This window comes from Bos taurus, chromosome 4, assembly GCF_002263795.3.
Source record: "Bos taurus isolate L1 Dominette 01449 registration number 42190680 breed Hereford chromosome 4, ARS-UCD2.0, whole genome shotgun sequence".
NCBI lineage: Eukaryota > Metazoa > Chordata > Mammalia > Artiodactyla > Bovidae > Bos > Bos taurus.
Window position 1 is genome coordinate 27,387,176 of NC_037331.1, and position 20,299 is coordinate 27,407,474.

Here is a 20,299-nt window from a genome sequence, read left to right on the forward strand (position 1 = left end):
AAGATGGGCTTGATAAAGGACAGAAATGGTATGGACCTAACAGAATCAGAAGATATTAAGAAGAGATGGCAAGAATACACAGAAGAACTGTACAAAAAAGATCTTCATGACCCAGATAATCACAATGGTGTGATCACTGACCTAGAGCCAGACATCCTGGAATGTGACGTCAAGTGGGCCTTAGAAAGCATCACTATGAACAAAGCTAGTGGAGGTGATAGAATTCCAGTGGAGCTATTCCAAATCCTGAAAGATGATGATGTGAAAGTGCTGCACTCAATACGCCAGCAAATTTGGAAAACTCAGCAGTGGCCACAGGACTGGAAAAGGTCAGTTTTCATTCCAATCCCAAAGAAAGGCAATGCCAAAGAATGCTCAAACTACCGCACAATTGTACTCATCTCACATGCTAGTAAAGTAATGCTCAAAATTCTCCAAGCCAGGCTTCAGCAATACGTGAACTGTGAAGGTCCAGATGTTCAAGCTGGTTTTAGAAAAGGCAGAGGAACCAGAAATCAAATTGCCAACATCCGCTGGATCATGGAAAAAGCAAGAGAGTTCCAGAAAAACATCTATTTCTGCTTTATTGACTATGCCAAAGCCTTTGACTGTGTGGATCACAATAAACTGGAAAATTCTTCAAGAGATGGGAATACCAGACCACCTGACCTGCCTCTTGAGAAATTTGTATGCAGGTCAAGAAGCAACAGTTAGAACTGGACATGGAACAACAGACTGGTTCCAAATAGGAAAAGGAGTACGTCAAGGCTGTATATTGTCACCCTGCTTATTTAACTTATATGCAGAGTACATCATGAGAAATGCTGCACTGGAAGAAACATAAGCTGAAATCAAGATTGCTGGGAGAAATATCAATAACCTCAGATATGCAGATGACACCACCCTTATGGCAGAAAGTGAAGAGGAACTAAAAAGCCTCTTGATGAAGGTGAAAGTGGAGAGTGAAAAAGTTGGCTTAAAGTTTAACATTCAGAAAACAAAGATCATGGCATCCGGTCCCATCACTTCATGGGAAATAGATGAAGAAACAGTGGAAACACTGTCTGACTTTATTTTCTGGGGCTCCAAAATCATTGCAGCTGGTGACTGCAGCCATGAAATTAAAAGACGCTTAGTCCTTGGAAGGAAAGTTATGACCAACCTAGATAGCATATTCAAAAGCAGAGACATTACTTTGCCAACAAAGGTTCGTCTAGTCAAGGCCATGGTTTTTCCTGTGGTCATGTATGGATGTGAGAGTTGGACTGTGAAGAAGGCTGAGCACCGAAGAATTGATGCTTTTGAACTTTGTTGTTGGAGAAGACTCTTTAGAGTCCCTTGGACTGCAAGGAGATCCAACTAGTCCATTCTAAAGGAGATCAGCCCTGGGATTTCTTTGGAAGGAATGATGCTAAAGCTGAAAGTCCAGTACTTTGGCCACCTCATGCGAAGAGTTGACTCATTGGAAAAGACTCTGATGCTGGGAGGGATTGGGGGGAAGAGGAGAAGGGGACGACAGAGGATGAGATGGCTGGATGGCATCACTGACTCGATGGACATGAGTCTGAGTGAACTCCGGGAGTTGGTGATGGACAGGGAGGCCTGGTGTGCTGCAATTCATGAGGTGGCAAAGAGTTGGACACGACTGAGCGACTGATCTGATCTGATCTGATCTTGCTTTTAGTTTGTAAGCTATCGTGTAAATTGACTGTGCTTACAGTCCTGATTGGCAGCCAGAGAAAACATGAGTCCTCATTATATTAGATTGCAGTGGTTACATGGCTTTACTTCTTTTGGCATGACGTGGCACTGTTTTTTAAAAATTGAGGTAGTGAGTAGTCCCTCATGCCAATACCATTTAATCTGTTTCCCCTGTTGAATCATTCATACTGAGTTTAGTGATTCTGTTGGAAGTGGAAATCCAAACCAGCAGCTTTCTTGTCACCATAAGAAACAGATCTGGAGAGGTCATTTGGTGTCTTCTTTGGGATTAAGCTCCTTGATTAGGTAGCCAGCTCTCTGGAACATGTGTGCCCCTGAAGAAAGATGTGTTCTTCTGTGCTGAAGCAATTGCAGGGGTTGATCCATCATCTGTTAGAAATGCACTTGCAGTTGTTTTTCCAGAAGTGCTCAGGACTCTCAGCCCCACCAAGCCACCCACAGACATTTGCTTGCTCTCACATTTGTTTTGAGAATAATAACATGTTATAATGCTTTTGTTGGATTGCACATTATGTGGAATTTGCATTACCTCTTTGTGATTCCTATTGAATAACTTCGTTTCGCTTAATTCATAAGTACAAACCATAAGCAACATACTGTGCTGAAATGTTTAACTCCTTTATTCAAGTGCCAACACAAAGTAATTACAAAACAATTCTGGGACACAGAACCACGCTACTGTTGCCCCTTCTGGGACTTCTCAGCACTTCTAATGAGAAAAGTGGAGAGCAGGTTTAGTGTAAAATCTTAATATGCCAAGGAGCTCAGGGATAAAGTCTCCAGCACATTTGCCTGCACACAGAAGTGATTTTTTAAATACCTTTTGTAAATCACAATAAAGAAATTGAATAGTCTTTTGAGAAACAATTTTGAAATGTGCATATTTTCTGACTTCAACGTTACAAAGCACTAAACACTGCAAGTTAATGGAAATTCAATTAAACATTTGTTTTATAGAGTAATCTAACTAGATGGCAGCATATAACAGCTTACTGTTTTGTTTAGTTTGAAAAAAAAATGTGTGTGTATTTGTGTCTTAGAATCTAACCACAAAGCAATAAGAAACTCAAACAGGGAATCTTGTGAATAGTCTAAAGTATAATGATGGTTATGGAAAGAAGTACATGTGATTTAGATGTGGTGAGTAAACCAAGGTGTCATTACTCTGAGAAATATTTACAGAACCCAGTAGAGTATAGACCCTGGCAGATAAATAACATTAAAAAATACTTGTGCAAACCATAATCAGAATTAAGATGATTTGGAATTTTAATTCTGCAAAAAATGGGGAAGAATTAGTGTGGAAAACAACCAATAAAAGGAAGTAAGACAGGCTGCCTTCTGAGTCCATTTGGAAAGTGATAAGTATTTTTTTTTTTAAACAGGAGCATTAAAATTTATTAGCAAAAACTGACTAGTTACATGGTTTTGAACCATCTAAAAATTGGAGTGCTAAAGTAACAAAATATTTATGGTGACAGATTTATTTCATACATGATTATTGTTTAAAAAAATCAATGCTTTAGTGTAAATCAATAAAATGTTCATACAGTGTTTGAAAAATAATTACAACATAGGAGACTCAGTTGCATAAAAATTGTGAAAATTGAACCAGTTACACTGAGGCATAGCATTCTTTCTTATTTTCTAATGAAAATAAGTGGATATATTTCATAATAATGAAACTAGTGGACATAAAACTGAAAAAAAATACATAGTACATATGCTTTTTACCACCCAGACATTTGTGATTGAATGGGCTTGCTGTTTCTAAAGTACATTTGTAATTGTTCTATGCCATGAAATATTTTTAAATAGATTGTAAAGAGTGAATCAAGCAGTGTTACATGGAAGTAGATGGCACTTGTCATTTTGAAAGTCATGTAAACTATTTTTTAACTTCTCAACCTTCTCTCTGCCAACCATTAAGTTTAACTACTCCATAGTCCCAAATGTTGGTTAGTATAAGGTCAGTATAAGGTTAGTATAAGCAAATCTTGAATTTGCTTATAAGCAGGAAGAATGGACAGCTCCCTCTAACATGAGATTCTTGACTTAGGTTGCCCACTAAAATCCCCTGGGTGGCTCTAAGTTCCTAGATGCCCAGGTTGTAACCTGACAGGAGTTAACCAGGAGCTCTGAAGGTATGATCCCAGACATTAATAACCTTTAAATTTATACAGCCGATTTCCAAGGTTCAACCAATATTAGAAAACAATTTAACATAAGCTTAATGAGGTAGAGACAGAGAAGTGAACAGAGTCGTATATTTGGAGGTGAGAAAATAACAAAGTAAACATTTGCCTGAGAAACAAAGGTGGCATTAACTCCAAAGCATTATGAACAAAATGAAATTTATAATTGGGAAAAATGTCCATTATTTTGAGGTTATCATGGGATAGGAATATGAGTTCTAAAAAACCTCTTATTTTTCAAATATAATTAAGCATTTTTAAAAATGGACTTCAAGGAATACATGTAGCATCTTTTTGAAAACCTTCATAATGAGATCTCCTCTCTTGCTTCAACCATGGTAATTTATCACTTCAGTTATTATATTTGCTTGCCTGAGGCAAAGCTATACATAAAAATAAAGGATGTTTATTGAATTTTTGTTGTATATGAGGTAATTCACATAGCCATTTTAGGGCTTACCATTTTTACTCACCGTTTTAGGGCTAAAAGTAATTCGGTTAAATCTCTGTATATTTATAAATGAAGAAACAAACCTCCAGAAAGGTAGCTGATAGCAGACTGTGGGCATGTTATGGACACGTGACAGAACCCAGAACTTACGCCTTCTAACTTGAAATTCACTCTATTTTCATATGGCTGACAGGACCAAGAGCCTGTTGGGCTTCCTGCTTGCTTATTGGTAGCCTCCTTCCTACTTCTCATTCTTTTACTCTTCTTCCTTCCTTCCTTCCCTTGCCTCCCCCTTCCCACCAATTCTTTCTTCACTTCTTGGTTTGTGGGATCTTAGTTCCCCAACCAGGGGCTGAACCCACGCCCTTGGTAAGTGGAAATGGCAGAGTCCTAACCACGGGACCTTTTCATACTGTTAATGGGGTTCTCAAGGCAAGAATACTGAAGTGGTTTGCCATCCCCTTCTCCGGTGGACCACATTCTGTCAGACCTCTCCACCATGACCTATCCATCTTGGGTGGCCCTACACGGCATGGCTTAGTTTCATTGAGTTAGACAAGGCTGTGGTCCATGTGATCAGATTGGCTAGTTTTCTGTGATTGTGGTTTCAGTGTATCTGCCCTCTGATGCCCTCTCGCAACACCTACCATCTTACTTGAGTTTCTCTTACCTTAGACGTTGGGTACCTCTTCATGGCTGCTCCAGCAAAGCGCAGCCACTGCTCCTTACCTTGGACGAGGTCGCCCATCTTGACCTTGAACGTGAAGTAGCTCCTCTCAGCCCTCCTGTGCCTGTGCAGCTGCCGCTCCTTGGACGTGGGGTTACTCCTCTCAGCTGCCGCCCCTGACCTTGGGCGTGGGACATGGAACGACAGACTGGTTCCAAATAGGAAAAGGAGTACATCAAGGCTGTATATTGTCATCCTGCTTATTTAGCTTATATGCAGAGTACATCATGAGAAACACTGGGCTGGAAGAAGCACAAGCTGGAATCAAGATTGCCAGGAGAAATATCAATAACCTCAGATATGCAGATGACACCACCCTTATGGCAGAAAGTGAAGAGGAACTCAAAAGCCTCCTGATGAAAGTGAAAGAGGAGAGTGAAAAAGTTGGCTTAAAGCTCAACATTCAGAAAACGAAGATCATGGCATCTGGCCCCATCACTTCATGGGAAATAGATGGGGAAACAGTGAAAACAATGTCTGACTTTATTTTTTGGGGCTCCAAAATCACTGCAGATGGTGACTGTAGCCATGAAATTAAAAGACACTCACTCCTTGGAAGGACAGTTATGACCAACCTGAGAGAGTATATTAAAAAGCAGAGACATTACTTTGCCAACAAAGGTCTGTCTAGTCAAGGCTATGGTTTTCCCAGTGGTCATGTATGGATGTGAGAGTTGGACTGTGAAGAAAGCTGAGTGCTGAAGAATTGATGCTTTTGAACTTTGTTGTTGGAGAAGACTCTTGAGAGTCCCTTGGACTGCAAGGAGATCCAACCAGTCCATTCTAAAAGAGACCAGTCCTAGGTGTTCATTGGAAGGACTGATGCTGAAGCTGAAACTCCAATACTTTGGTCACCTCATGCAAAGAGTTGACTCATTGGAAAAGACCCTGATGCTGGGAGGGATTGAGGGCAGGAGGAGAAGGGGACGACAGAGGATGAGATGGCTGGATGGCATCACCAACTCAATGCACATGAGTTTGGGTAGACTCCAGGAGTTGGTGATGGACAGGGAGGTCTGGTGTGCTGCGAGTCATGGGGTCACAGAGAGTCGGACATGACTGAGCGACTGAACTGAACTGAACCATGGGACCACTAGGGAATTCCCTAACTCTTCTTTCCCTACTCCTTTTCTTTCTGGATAAAAACTCGAGGAGAACAGGTTATTAGATGATGAGGGAGCTATGGAAGGAGATAATGTATTGGGGGGAGGAGATATAAACTCTTTTTTTGTAACATTTAAAGAAGCAATTGGTTGTAGCATGTGAAATCTCCATTGATAAGCTTGGGCATGAGCAGTGAGATCAGATTTTTTGCTTTGCTTAAGAGAGAAGTATATCCACAATAATGAATAGGTGTGAACTGATTCATTAAATATGAAGTATAGGCTTTGTAACAGAAGGTAACTTTGCCACTCATAAGTCATTTATTATTCTTTTCTTTAAGTCTGCAGCCCTGCAGATCTTTGTAGAATAAGAATGCATCCCTATATTTAGGGACAGTGGATAAAATATTTTCAGAAAATGAGATATATCAATGGAAATTCTTGCCTAATATGTCACTGCTTTGAAAATGATTAAAGAAAATGGGGTCTCCCCCCAGCAGAGGCAGGTACTTTGACTTGTCAAATATAAGTTGGACATTTTCTCTTAGTTTGGAACTGCCACAAAATGAGCCCTTTCATGTCCTCAGTAATACCAAACCAATGCAATCCATCTGTTCTGCTAAATTATTTCTAGTTCCCTAACCAAAGGCACTGCTTTTTCATGCATTTTATCATGATTTTATGCCCTTTATTATATTTTACAAAAGGTTCTGATTCCTCCAGGGCCAATGAGAACTGATTAGGACACTGGCCTCAATCCAGGCTTTGAACACAGGAGGGGAAGGAATAGAACTGTTTCCTTTTCTCCCTGCTCCTTGGCAAAAAAAAAAAAAAAAAGAATCTATACCGTGTGTGCACTCTGTGTGTGGGTGGGTGTGGGTAGGCTGCATTTTTTCCTGTTGCAACATGACTTTGTAGGTCATGTTCAGAACGTTCCTTCTGTAATCAGGTTGCATTAACAGGCTTTAATTCAGAAAGACCAATTCTTTAGGAAAGAGCCATGGTGTGTTGTGAGACTCAATGATACGGTCATTTTGAACAACATTTGTCAGACTTCAAACCTGAATGTACACTGTCTGGGGGGCTGATCTAATGAAGAAGACCTTAGTCCTCAGGTGCTTAGCACAGAGTAGACACTTAGCACAGGAGTTCCTTTCCTACTCTATAGGAAGAGACTACTTGAGTGCAGGTCACAGAGAATGGAAATAGAGTAATGATAGCCTACATCCTATATCACAGGGTGTCTTTACTAGGAAATAGAAGGGAGAGCTGTAAGTTTCCTTTCTTAGACCCATACTGGCAAGGTATTTAAGATCTATGTTAGGCTCTCTAGTGAGAAATACCTGGATGGATACCCATGTCAACCCGTATATGCACTGAGTGTCCATATACTCAGAATTCTCAAAAATTCTTTTGGTCAGAATCATAGATGACTTTAGGTTGGCATACTGCCAGCTAAATATCTCTGAGAACAGAAATCAGTATCTCCCTACATTATGATTATCAGAGCACTTTATCCTATTTTGTGATTCATTATACTCTTGACCTTTGGCTCAAGAGCACATCATGAGAGAAAGCTGAAGGAATAAAGGGTACACAGGAAATTGAAAATATGGGAAGGGATTAAATGGGACAGTCTATATTTAAGCATAAACACATCACTTAATAAATTACTGATGATGATACCAGAAAATGAAAACTGTTGGAGACTTCAGTTTGAAAGGAAAAGTAGAATATGATGAATTTAAGATATCTGATGATAGTGAGGCAAAACGAACTACTCCAGGAGGTACTCAGTCTTAAGGAAAAAGGAGAGCTGCTGCTATTTCAGCATTTTTAGCTTAGTCATTCACGGAGTTCCCATAGCAGTGCCTCTTAGAGATATAAATCTTAGAACGTGTTTTCTCCAGATCCTTTCTCCAGGTAGAAGCCGTTTTTCATATGGAATTCGTTTCTACTGCCTTCTTTCTGTAGAAACATGTACACCTTGTTTGTGGGTCTTATTCTCCGGTGGGCATAGAAGCAGAAAGGATTGTAAAGGATTAGTGCTTATAACCTGGGACTTCCCTGGTGGTCCAGTGGTTAAGATTCCATGCTGCCACTGAAAGAGGCAAGAATTCAATCCCTGTTGGGGAACTAAGATCCCACATGCCACAGGAGGGAAAAAAAAATCTAGAACAATCAACAACAACAAAAAAGAATTGCTATTTATATATAGTGTAGGATTTTTTAAAAAACACATTCTGTAGCAATAAAATGAGCCAGTGTAAAATATTCCCTAGGAGTCAAAAAGAAGTATAGAGAGGAAGGAGAAAGAAATCAGAGGGAAAACTTGTGCCCTTTATTACATTTTAGTGATGAAGGGGAGACTAGGGTATAAACCAGGGAGGAATACTCTTAGAGTAAGTGGACTACCAGGAGATCCAACCAGTCCATCCTAAAGGAAATCAATCCTGAATATTCATTGGAAGGACTGATGCTGAAGCTGAAACTCCAATACTTTGGCCACATGATGTGAAGAACCGACTCATGGGAAAAGATCCTGATGCTGGCAAAGACTGAAGGTGGGAGGAGAAGGGGACGACAGAGGATGAGATGGTTGGATGGCATCACCAATGTGATGGACATGAGATTGAATAGGCTCTGGGAGTTGGTGATGGACAGAGAAGCCTGGCGTGCTGCAGTCCTTGGGGTCGCAAAGAGTTGGATGCGACTGAACTGACTGACTGAAGCAGGCTGGGCCAGATGCTCTGCCCTTACTGTTAGTTAACTGATATTCCACAAGGGAATGACTGAGGTGCAGCAGGTGTCCTCTTAAGATTTATCAGCACTTGAGCTACTGTCAATAATTGAATCTTGTTAGCAGATTATTTTTCAAGTTTGCGATTGAGCGTTCAGCCTAGTGGGGTTGTGGGAGAATGAGAAGGGAGTTAGGAGATGCATGGAATGTATGGTATGTGAATATATATGACTAGTTTGTGAAAACATAGAGCTGCACTTATTGCTCATGGTATTTAACATTATACCAGAGGCAAAAATTTGTTGTAGAGTAGAAAAATGTCTTTATGGGAAAGGGGATGGAGCTTTATGATAGTAGTCCAAATGTGGGTATGATTGTTAGCTAGAGCCAGCTTTGTTTAAGATATGGATGTCTGACCGTATCAGCGTGTAGATGTTAGTGGCTATGGATTTCATAGACTCATAGAAATGAGAGCGGGAAGCCCTGTTATTTCATGGTGTTCATTATTCTGCCAGACTGGGACTGGTTGCCACAGTCTGGTTTCAGTGTGCTGCTCGTTCCAATTTTAGGTGACTCAGACCATGGAGTTACCACTGCTTATCTTGGGGGATTTTCCACCAGCTGAAATCTCACATTTAAAATGTTTCCCTTTAATAGAGACTCTGAACTTTCCTTTTCTCATTACTTGTCATTCTGTTTCTTTGATTGCTCTGGTCTTCCAGAAACATTCCCAAATGTGATTTTACCAGCGAGCCATCTAGGTCAGTAATGTTTGTTTATTGATGAGAGCAGTGGCTGACCAGATGGCCATCATAAATTTGCCCTAGTCTTCAGCATTACCTGCCTGGTTTAATTTCAGCATTTAAACCTACCTGGGAATAATGTCTCCAGAGCATATTTTTTATTTTCTAGCAATGTAAATGGGGTGTCAGGTAGAGGGAACTTCAGTGCTTTGGCAATGAAAATGCCATAAGCATTTGTTTGTTTATTCAGCACATAATGGCGCAGTGTCAAGAAGGGTCTGTTTTACATCATTCCTATTAGCTTCCTGTTACCCCTCAAGTCCCCTGCTATTCCTCTCGCACTGAAATGATGCTTTATTTTCAGTGACAAGCACCACTAGCCAATAAACTTCTAGGAAGTATCAATGTATCAAGGTTCTTTTCCCTGAACCTTTCGCCCCCTTGGAGAATCAGACAGCAGCAGCATTACCTGAAACTAGGGAGACTGAGTGTGGAATTTTCTTGGTCCTGAGAGCAGTTGTTGTCACCTGATGATTTTACGTCAACTGGTAATTCATGGTCAGGAACATGAGAAGACAGCATTCCCTGGACAGACTGTCTTCGAATTTTACTGTAGTTCTCTGCTAATATATTGCCTTACAAGTGTCTTGTTGGGATACATATTTTAAATAAAATATTAACACTCTCTGGGTAATTTTAGGAAGTATAGCAATTTAAAAAATAAGGCTAATTAACTTCATACACCAGCACAGTGTTTACTGGTTTAAAAGATTTGTCAACTGAGAAATGCGACCGGGAAGAGCGCTTTGTCCATTGACTGAGACTTAACTTAGGTGCAGTTTGTCTATGTTGAAGAATCATTCTTTGTTAGCTAAGATGCAAGTTTCTGCCTAACATGGATGTAGAAATATTGATTGAGCATAGAGTATCTCAAATTATCTCTGATTAAGAGTTATTGTTTTTGTTCAATTTCCATTCTGTCACAGACTAAGGCTTCTATAAAATACATTCAAAATGAGATACTACAATAATGAAATAAAAATTGAAGACATGCATGATTGTATCTGATTCAACAGACATTTAAAATACTCTGTCAGGGGTTGCTATAAAATTTTCTCCATATTTACTCCCAAGGCTATGTAGACCTCCTCACAGACCATTCTGTTCCTGAACTGTGATCAATTCCCATGTTATATATTTTGAATGATATCGGTCTAGATGAACACTGCTGTGAGGCGCACACACATGACATGATCAGCGTATGGGGAATAATCAAATATACTAATGTATTGGTATTTATGTTCTTTTAAGAAACAGTAAGGAATCTGTTTCAACAGCTTCTTTGGGTGAGTGTAAAGTAAGAATCTAATGAATTTACTTCTCAACTAAGCAGTAGTTCCTGTTTTTAACTACATACTTTTACAAAGGAGTTAACTATTATTACCAAATTTTTATTAACTATTAACTTTTTATAGATATCTTTTTATGCCAAAGAAGAATATGTTTTATGTCAGTTGCCCATTTAGGCTTAAGCAATCCATGGGATCTGAACTTTGTATACACTCATTTTTCATGTATTATTATGGTCCTTTGTTACGCAAATCAATGCCTCATTGCTCCATGATGAAACTCAGCCCATTATTAATCATCTTAAATGTGACTTGGGGTCTTATTTTCTCCTAAATGTTGTCAGTGAAGTACGGTAGACTTCTGCTGTTTTCTTTCAGCGAATTCAAGGTCGAAAAGCCAGCCTGGAGGAAATACAGCTTGTTCATTCCGAACATCACTCACTGTTGTATGGCACCAACCCCCTGGACGGACAGAAGCTGGACCCCAGGACACTCCTAGGTCTGTATGGGCCTCCATTCTACTGAGAACAGCACATTCCAGCACTGTCATTAGTCAGCACTGCTGTCAGTTCAGAATACTTGGCAAGCAGTGTGATAAAGAGCTCTCCCAACAGCAGTGCTCTGTGGAACGAGCGGCTTACAATCTAGCCAATGTAGATTAAGAAAATCCTACTTTAGGAAAAATGGCAGTGCAGGTTTTATGATGTTGATTTTTATTTGAATAGCATTTGTGTCACCGTGTTATAGCTGTTGGGAGTAAATGCATTGTGAAGTTTGTTTACATTTTTAATCTAAATTTTTTTTTTCACATTTTTCTGTGAATTTATCTTCACCTTTCAAATTTATTTTGTGTCTTTCAGTTCTTTTCTTCTATGACCTTAACACACACAGGGCACAATATAACTTATTTTAAATGAAAAACTCCATATTACTATACATAGAACCCTGTATTTTATATAGTAAGGTTGCATTTTAAATCTTAATAGACTCTATGTAGTACATGTTTTAGTTATGGAATCAAATAGTAGTTGGCAGAAGTAGAAAACTAATAAAGCTCATCTTTATGATTTTTCCAAACTTTATTATCAGATTTTGAAGTCAAATTTATGTTTCACTGCTTTATATAAACTTTGTATGAGTGATAGAATCAACAGTATTGAAGAAAGTTCATGACAGAAACATTTTAGCTGAAACAATTCTGTTAATTAAGTTTATTAATAATCTTTTATAATAGAATAATAATGCATGACATGGTGATGTATGCCCAAAAGATTATGTTTTAACTAAAAATACATTTTAGGACTTTTTCTTAAAAGTCCCTTTCTTTCCACTAAACCTGTTATGTCAGTTCCAAATTATTGGACTCTTTTACCCAATTCAGTATTACTTTGAGATGATTCTGTGTTAATTGGTCCTAAACAATTTGAAAGCAAGTGGATGACCTGTAGTAGGCATCTTAGAAAGCAATTATGAGAGGAAATTAACAGTCACCAATTTTAACATTAAAAATCTACCCTTTTTAAACAAGTGGCAGGCATCCCTAAATTTATGAAGTAAGCGTATACAGTTGTGTGTGTGTGTGTGTGCATTTATGTGCATGCCAGGTGGGGAGAAATTGACAGAAAACACAGGAAGATTACTCAGTTTTTAGAAAACATTATGAAAATTTGATGAAAGACAGTTTGTATAGTAGAATTAAATTTATGTGTACCTGTGGCAGATTCATTTTGATATATGCCAAAACCAATAAAATATGTAAAGTTAAAAAAAATAAAATTAAAAAAAATAAACTTATATATTAACATAAAGCAAGTGAGTCCATTTAGATATTTACACTCTGTGTGTTATTTTTCTTTTTTCTGTTGCTGGAGTCAGTCTCTGCACATGGTGATTTTTACATAAAGCAATTTTTGCTGTGTATATTGTGCAATAAATTTCCTTATTTTAGCATGAATTAATAATTCCACCCAGTTTACCAAAATGATGAAGTAAATCAGACCATAACTTGCACAGTCTTCCGTGGTTGAAATACTCATGCATTTTAAGGATAAGAAACTATGTTCATTTTTATTATTTGTTAATTTAGTTAGGAGGAAACAAGTAGAAAACTTTCCCCATTTCTTTTTTTTTTTTTAACTAGATCTCAAACTTTGGATTTAATTAAGATAAATTTACATGTAGGTGTTTCAGAGATGTTCCACGATAACCATATTCCACATATTAAGAGAAAGGCTGTATTTGTAAAAGATATGAAGTTTGAACTTTGGCAGCTTTGAACTGTTCTACTTATAAAACATGGCAATACCACTTTTTAATTTTTTTAATGAAATTTGACACTTTTGGGAAAAGCTGATTTTCTCAAAACATGCGTATCATTTAAAGATTTGAATATTTAAAAATGAATTCCACTGTGTAATTTAGAACTTGGATAATAGTCCTTTTCAAATATATATGTGATAAAAGCACCAACTATCAATTTATTTTTTTTACAGTTTTGTATAAATAATTTGGCCATTTATCTCATTAGTTTTGAATATTCAGTGTGAAATAAAATTCATACAGTAGATGACTTCAGAGTTAACTGTAGATACACATGTGGAGTTCCATGGGCAGCTCTCAGGGATCCGTGCAATAGTGTCAGCCTTGTGTGCAGGCTCCAGGGGTAAAAGGAAACAAGGATGTTGTATTGCTTGGTCTTGATGTCTAGCGCTAAATGCAAATTTGATGATGCTTCTGAACTACATCAGTCTCTCCCATCAATTCAGAAACAACTTCTTCAATTCAGGGTCTAAATTTAAAATCTTGATCTTTTAAAAGTTTAACGTCTCGTATTTTTTCATTCTTTATGAAATTTGAATTCTTGGGGCTTGTTTTTTTATTTATATCTCAAAAACCAGATTGAAGCTGCCATGTATGAATGTGTAGAAATTCATAGCCATCAAGATATTTTCTCTTTATCCCTTTCTTTTACTCCCACACTTCCTCTTCTTCCTCTAATCCCTCCCACCACAGATGGTGCGGGAGGGTTTGTCAGTGTACATACACACAGTTTAATTGATACTACTACTTTCGACAGTTCTGGTGTTAGGAGAAAGGATTTACATAAAAATTCACTATGACCAGATTCATCAGTCTCTGTATCATGAAAGACATCGATAACGTATAAAATCATTAGATTTGAAAATGGGCACCATTTATCTCTTTAAATACTCTAGACCCTGTAAGATGACACTTTTAAAACATTCTCTCCAATCCTGTCTGGTGAGAGGTTTTCCTTAGCATTAATTTTCCTGTCACTCTCACTACCAGTTTTCATTATCTTCTGGCTAACTGGAGTTCAGTCCATGGATAAGGTGATGTAACGTTATTAAAAAATAAATCAAGTCAACTCAATGAAATAGGCTTTTCTTATACACTATTAAGTTTAAACTATTGATTAATTTGGTTGTTTAGTATTATTTAAATAGTGCTGAAGTAGATTCTCAAGTATTATTTGTCTTCTATATTTACTTAGAGTTTAATGAAACTGGAGCCTATTATACAGAGTGAAGTAAGCCAGAAAGAAAAACACCAATACAGTATACTAACGCATATATATGGAATTTAGAAAGATGGTAACAATAACCCTGTATACGAGACAGCAAAAGAGACACTGATGTATAGAACAGTCTTTTGGTCTCTGTGGGAGAGGGAGAGGGTGGGATGATTTGGGAGAATGGCATTGAATCATGTCTAATATCATATATGAAACGAGTCGCCAGTCCAGGTTCGATGCACGATACTGGATGCTTGGGGCTGGTGCACTGGGACGACCCAGAGGAAGGGTAGGGGAGGGAGGAGGGAGGAGGGTTCAGGATGGGGAACACATGTATACCTGTGGTGGATTCATTTTGATATATGGCAAAACCAATACAATATTGTAAAGTTAAAAAATAAAAAAAAAGAAAATCTAATTTACATTTAAAAAAAATTACTTTATTCCATTGTAATATTACCTTTAGCCCTTTTCACTGACTATGGAAGGAGTTGTTCAGACATTAAAATATACATTATTTTTTATTTTAATTTCACATATGAATACATCCTTGCAAAATATTCACTGATACAGAATTATCTTTGTTATGAGGAACAACTTAAGAAAACTTTTTACCATGCCCCAAGCTATCCATAAAAATGCTTATGTATCTTTTACTGATATCAGTATTCCAGTTTTAATATTTCTTCATGATTTGGGTATTTTTTTTCTGTTGACTTTTCGTCTTTTTTCCTTATATGTATATATATAAAATGAGATATCTTACTTTTTCATTTGCACTTAGACATTTCTTTATAGTTTTCCATCTGTTAACAATTGTATTTGAAAACTTAACTTATACAGTTTATTGTTTTCAAAATAAATTTTCTTCTGTGACAGCAGAATCTAGACTTTTACTGACATGACACATAAGATTCATCACAAACCTATTTTCAATTTTTATTATTTATTTCATTGATCATCAACAATTAGGATAAGTGAAATGGAGATTTGTACCTGGTTCTACCACTGATCTCCTCAGTGACCCATATGAATCACTTCAGAAATAGTTAACTATGATATAGAGATGCCCGCTTGCCTTTCCTTTAGTTACTTTGTAAGACACAAGTCTTGGAGCTTTAGGAGTGGTAATTTGGTTTTCTCCATACATGTAGTAGATAATATAGAAAAACAAAGTGCTCGTAAACAAAAATGATTAAAATATGAAATCTCAATTTCAAGAGATAGTCATAAGTAAGATTTTGACATTTACTTTAGATCCCGAAAAGGTTATCCCTTTTATGGTTCTGTGACTTATTTGTTTAAAATAGTGTGAATAATGGAGAGGCTTATCATATACTTGGCCTCAGCTATATCTGAAATGTTTAGAATTTAAGGATAAGTCTGTATACTTAGATAAAAATTTTCGTATTTGGAGCATGTGAAAAATGAGAGTGTATTTCATAAACATTGTGGCTCAGAGCATCACGTTAGTGGGATACACTTAAGGAATGGCTGCGTTATATATGATAAGGTATAAATAAAAAAGATATTGTGATATAAATTGTGTAGGGCAGTTGAAAAAAAATCTTGAGAATTAAATTTCATAGGCATGTGTTTGTTCATGTGGGGCAATAAACTCTACAGGTAATAATATATGTGTGTATATATATATATATATATATGTATCAATTTGCTTTGAGTTCTTAACAATCTAAAGTTTGATCAGTTTCCCTCTGAGTCAAATGATAAATACCATGTGACATAATATTATGTATTAATAAAACCCCCAGATTTTAAAAACTATAATTATATGCAAATTTATATATTTTTCATGTCTTTTTACTATGTAGGTGACTCCTCTCAAAAGTTTTTTTCTTCATTACCATGTGGTGGACTTGGGGTAAGTATCAGTTTACTGGTTTAAAAACGTTTTTTATTATAGTTGATGCCCAATGTGGTGTTACTTTCAGGTGTACAGTAAAGTAAATCAGTTATACATATAGCCACTTTTCTTAGATGTTTTCCCATATAGGTCATTACAAAATATTGAGTAGAGTTCCCTATGCTGTATAGTAGGTTCTTGTTACCTGTTTTATATATAGTAGTGTGTATCTGTCAATGTGCATACCCCAGTTTATTACCCTCCTTTTTCCTTTGGTAACCACAAGTTTGTGTTCTACATCTGTGACTTTCTGTTTTATAAATAAGCTTATTTGTACCATTTTCTTTTTAGATTCCATATATATACGATGTCATATGATTTGTGTCTTTGTCTGGCTCACTTCACTCAGTACAAGCTTTAGGTCCATTCATGTTGCTGCAGATGACATTACCTCCTTGTTTTTATAGCCGAGGAATAGTCCATTGTGAGGCTTCCCTGGTGGCTCAGTAGGAAGGAATCCACCTGCCAATGCGGGAGACGAGGGTTTGATCCCTGGCTCAGGAATATCCCCTGGAGAAGGAAATGGCAACCCACTCCAGTATTCTTGCCCAGGGACAGAGGAGCCTAGCTGGCTACAGTCCATGGGGTTGCAAAAGAGTCAGACATGGCTAAGCTACTAAACAACAACAGTAGTCCATTGTATATATGTACTGTGTTTTTTAAAATCCATTCCTCTGTTGATGGACATGTAAGTTGCTTCCATGTCTGGGATATTGTAAATAGTGCTGCAGTGAACATTAGAGTGCATGTATCTTTAAGAATAATGGTTGTACCAATTTACATTCCCACCAGTGGTACACTTGGTTCCCTTTTCTCCGCTCCTCTCCAGCACTTATTATTTGTAGATCTTTTTGATGATAGCCATTCTGACCGGTGTGAGGGAATACCTCATTGTAGTTTGATTTGCATTTCTCTAAAAATTAACAATGTTGAAAATCTTTCCATGTGCTTTTTGGCCATCGGTATGTCTTCTTTGGAGAAATGTCTATTTAGGTGTTCTGCCCATTTTTTGATTGGATTGTTTTTGTTTTTTTTAAATATTGAGCTGCATGAGCTATTTTGGAAAGTAATCCCTGTTGCTTTTGCTTTGTTTGCTATTATTTTGTGCCATTTTAGGGCTGTTTGTTTTGTTTATGGTATCCTTTGCTGTGCAAAAAGCTTTTAAATTTAATTAGATACCATTTGTTTAATTTTGTTTTTATTTTCATTACTTTAGGAGGTGGATCAAAAAAGATGTGTTGTAATTTATGTCAGAAAGTATTCTGCCTATGTTTTCCTTTAAGACTTTTATAGTATCCAGCCTTACATTTAGGTCTTCAATCCACTTTGAGTTTATTTTTGTGTTTGGTGTTAGCTGCTGCTGCTGCTGCTAAGTCATGTCAGTCGTGTCCGACTCTGTGCGACCCCATAGACGGCAGTCCACCAGGCTCTGCCGTCCCTGGGATTCCCCAGGCAGGAACACTGGAGTGGGTTGCCATTTCCTTCTTCAGTGCATAAAAGTGAAAAGTGAAAGTGAAGTCATTCAGTCATGTCGGACTCTTCACGACCCTGTGGACTCTAGTCTACCAGGCCCCACCATCCATAGAATTTTCCAGGCAAGAGTACTGGAGTGGGGTGCCATTGCCTTCTCCGGTTTGGTGTTAGCAGGTGTTCTAATTTTATTCTTTTACACGTAGCTGTCCAGTTTTTCCAGCACCACTTATTGAAGAGACTGTCTTTTCTCCATCGTATGTTCTTGCCTTTGTCAAAGACTAGATGACCATAGGTGCCTGGGTTTATCTCTGGCCTTTGTGTCCTGTTCTGTTGATATTTATTTCTTTTTTCATGTCAGTACGTAACTGCTTTGCTACTGTAGCTTTGTGGTATAGTCAGAAATCAGGGAGCCTGATTCTGCCAGCTCCATTTTTCTTTCTCAGGATTGCTTTGTCTATTTGTGGTCTTTTGTGCAAATTTTTTCTATAATATTTTAAATCTAAGTCTGTGAAAAATAGCATTGATAATTTAATAGATATTGCATTGAATCTGTAGGTTGCTTTGGGTTGTATAGTCATTTTCACGATATTGATTATTCCAGTGAAAGAACATGGTCTAATCTCTCCATCTGTGTCATCTTGTTTCTTTCCAATTGCTCATCTTGTGAGTATAGGTCTTTCACCTCCTTTGCTAGGTTTATTCCTAGATATTTTATTCTTTTTTGATGCAGTGGTAAATGGGATTGTTTCTGTTGACTGCTTTTAAATAACATAAACGTCAGAAGTATATTCTTTGACTTATTTGGTCAGTTGTGCTTAAGGCTCTTTCTCAGTACAAAAGTTATTCTGGACTTCAGGATTGGCCAGATGATTTGTAGGGCTCAGAGCCACATGAAAATGCAAATACCCCTGTCCAGAAATTATTAAGAATCTCAAGATTGTGAAAATACCTAAGTAATCCAAATGTCAGACCCTGAGCACTGCAGGTTCCTGTGTGAAGCTGATTTGCTAGACATTTATATTGCTGGAGAAAAGGTAATACAAGAAGGTTTAACATAGTGTTACAGCAGATTTCAGTTTTCAGTAGTTACACTGAGTCTGCAGATACATTATATTCCTGGAGAAAAGGGCGTAAACTTCACAAAGCACTTTGCATTGTGGGACATTTTGTTTGTGAACCTCCTGAGGTATTTTTGTCTTCAGTAATTAACGAAGCCTTTTTGATCCAGGATACTTATACCATATTTAAAGGCAAAGTTATTCGGATCCGACAGTGTATGAGGAAAAATGTCAATATCTTTGTGGGTCATTAAAACATACCCTATAACCTATAGTGTACTTAAAGTTAGCCCTTACCAGTAACAAGCCATAATCCTATAGAAAATGAAAAGTGAAAGTCATTCATTGGTGTCTGACTCTTTGTGACCCCATTACTGTATAGTCCATGGAATTCTCCAGGCCAGAATACTGGAGTGGGTAGTGGTTCCCTTCTCCAAGAGAACTTCCCAACCCAGGGATCGAACCCAGGTCTCCTGCATTGCAGGCAGATTCTTTAATGTCTGAGCCTCTGGGAAAGCCTTCATCCTATAGAACTGAGTGCTAAATCAAGATAGGCCAAAATAATTGTAGATCAGGTTTCCAAGGACTTAGGAATTTAAGTCTGTTAAGTTTCTTAGATAATTGAAGGAAAAAACCACAACTAGTCCTGTGTATATATCAGGCAATTATTTTTCTATAACTAAATTTTACCCAGGGAAATCCCATATCTTTTCAGCTAATTCTATCATTTCAGCGATGCTCGATTAAGCAAGGATAATCTTGCTATTCCTTCACCTGTGACCCTGCCTTGTAGAAGTAAGAATCACAGCTACAGCCAGTGTCCATTTGGACATTACAGTTTACCGATATACAACCGAGGTTTATAACAACTTTATAAAACAGTCATTATTATTAATACCATTTTGCAGATAAGAGCCTGAAGGCTCAAAGAAGTTGTTTCTCCTTTGATAAATAGAATAATAAAGATAAATTTATTATTTAAAACTTAATATATAAAGAAGTTATTTTCCTGAAGTCACCTGTAAAAGGCTTGCAGTATGAGGTTGACGTGCAGCTTAGGTCCTTCCAAAGCTTTCATCTTCAGCAGACCAGCCGTGGTCCCTGGAGCCCAGCAGCACAGCTGGGTGGCTAGTGCAGTGTGGTCCCCTTCATGGCAGCTCACCATGAGCTTCACACTTTGACTCCCAGCACAGGACAGTCACCATCCCACATTAATCCTTGCTCATTTTTCTCAACCCTCCTGTGGAGCCAGGAGCTTGCAAAGCCGTTCTAGAAAGCA

At 37.7% G+C, this 20,299-nt stretch overlaps 1 protein-coding gene across 11 annotated transcripts in view; it reads left to right on the forward strand.

Annotated features, from left to right (window-relative positions):
- The window catches only part of HDAC9 (histone deacetylase 9), a 988,950-nt gene that overhangs the window by 702,051 nt on the left and 266,600 nt on the right, over positions 1–20,299 (forward strand). For all 11 annotated transcript variants that reach the window (XR_009494194.1, XM_059885810.1, XM_059885813.1 and 8 more), the window contains 2 exons: positions 11,409–11,529; positions 16,398–16,447. Coding sequence is in view for 10 of the 11 variants with exons in the window: in XM_059885810.1 (XP_059741793.1) it covers positions 11,409–11,529; positions 16,398–16,447 (171 nt within the window). In the remaining variant the exon portion in view is untranslated. The remainder of the gene's footprint in view (positions 1–11,408; positions 11,530–16,397; positions 16,448–20,299) is intronic.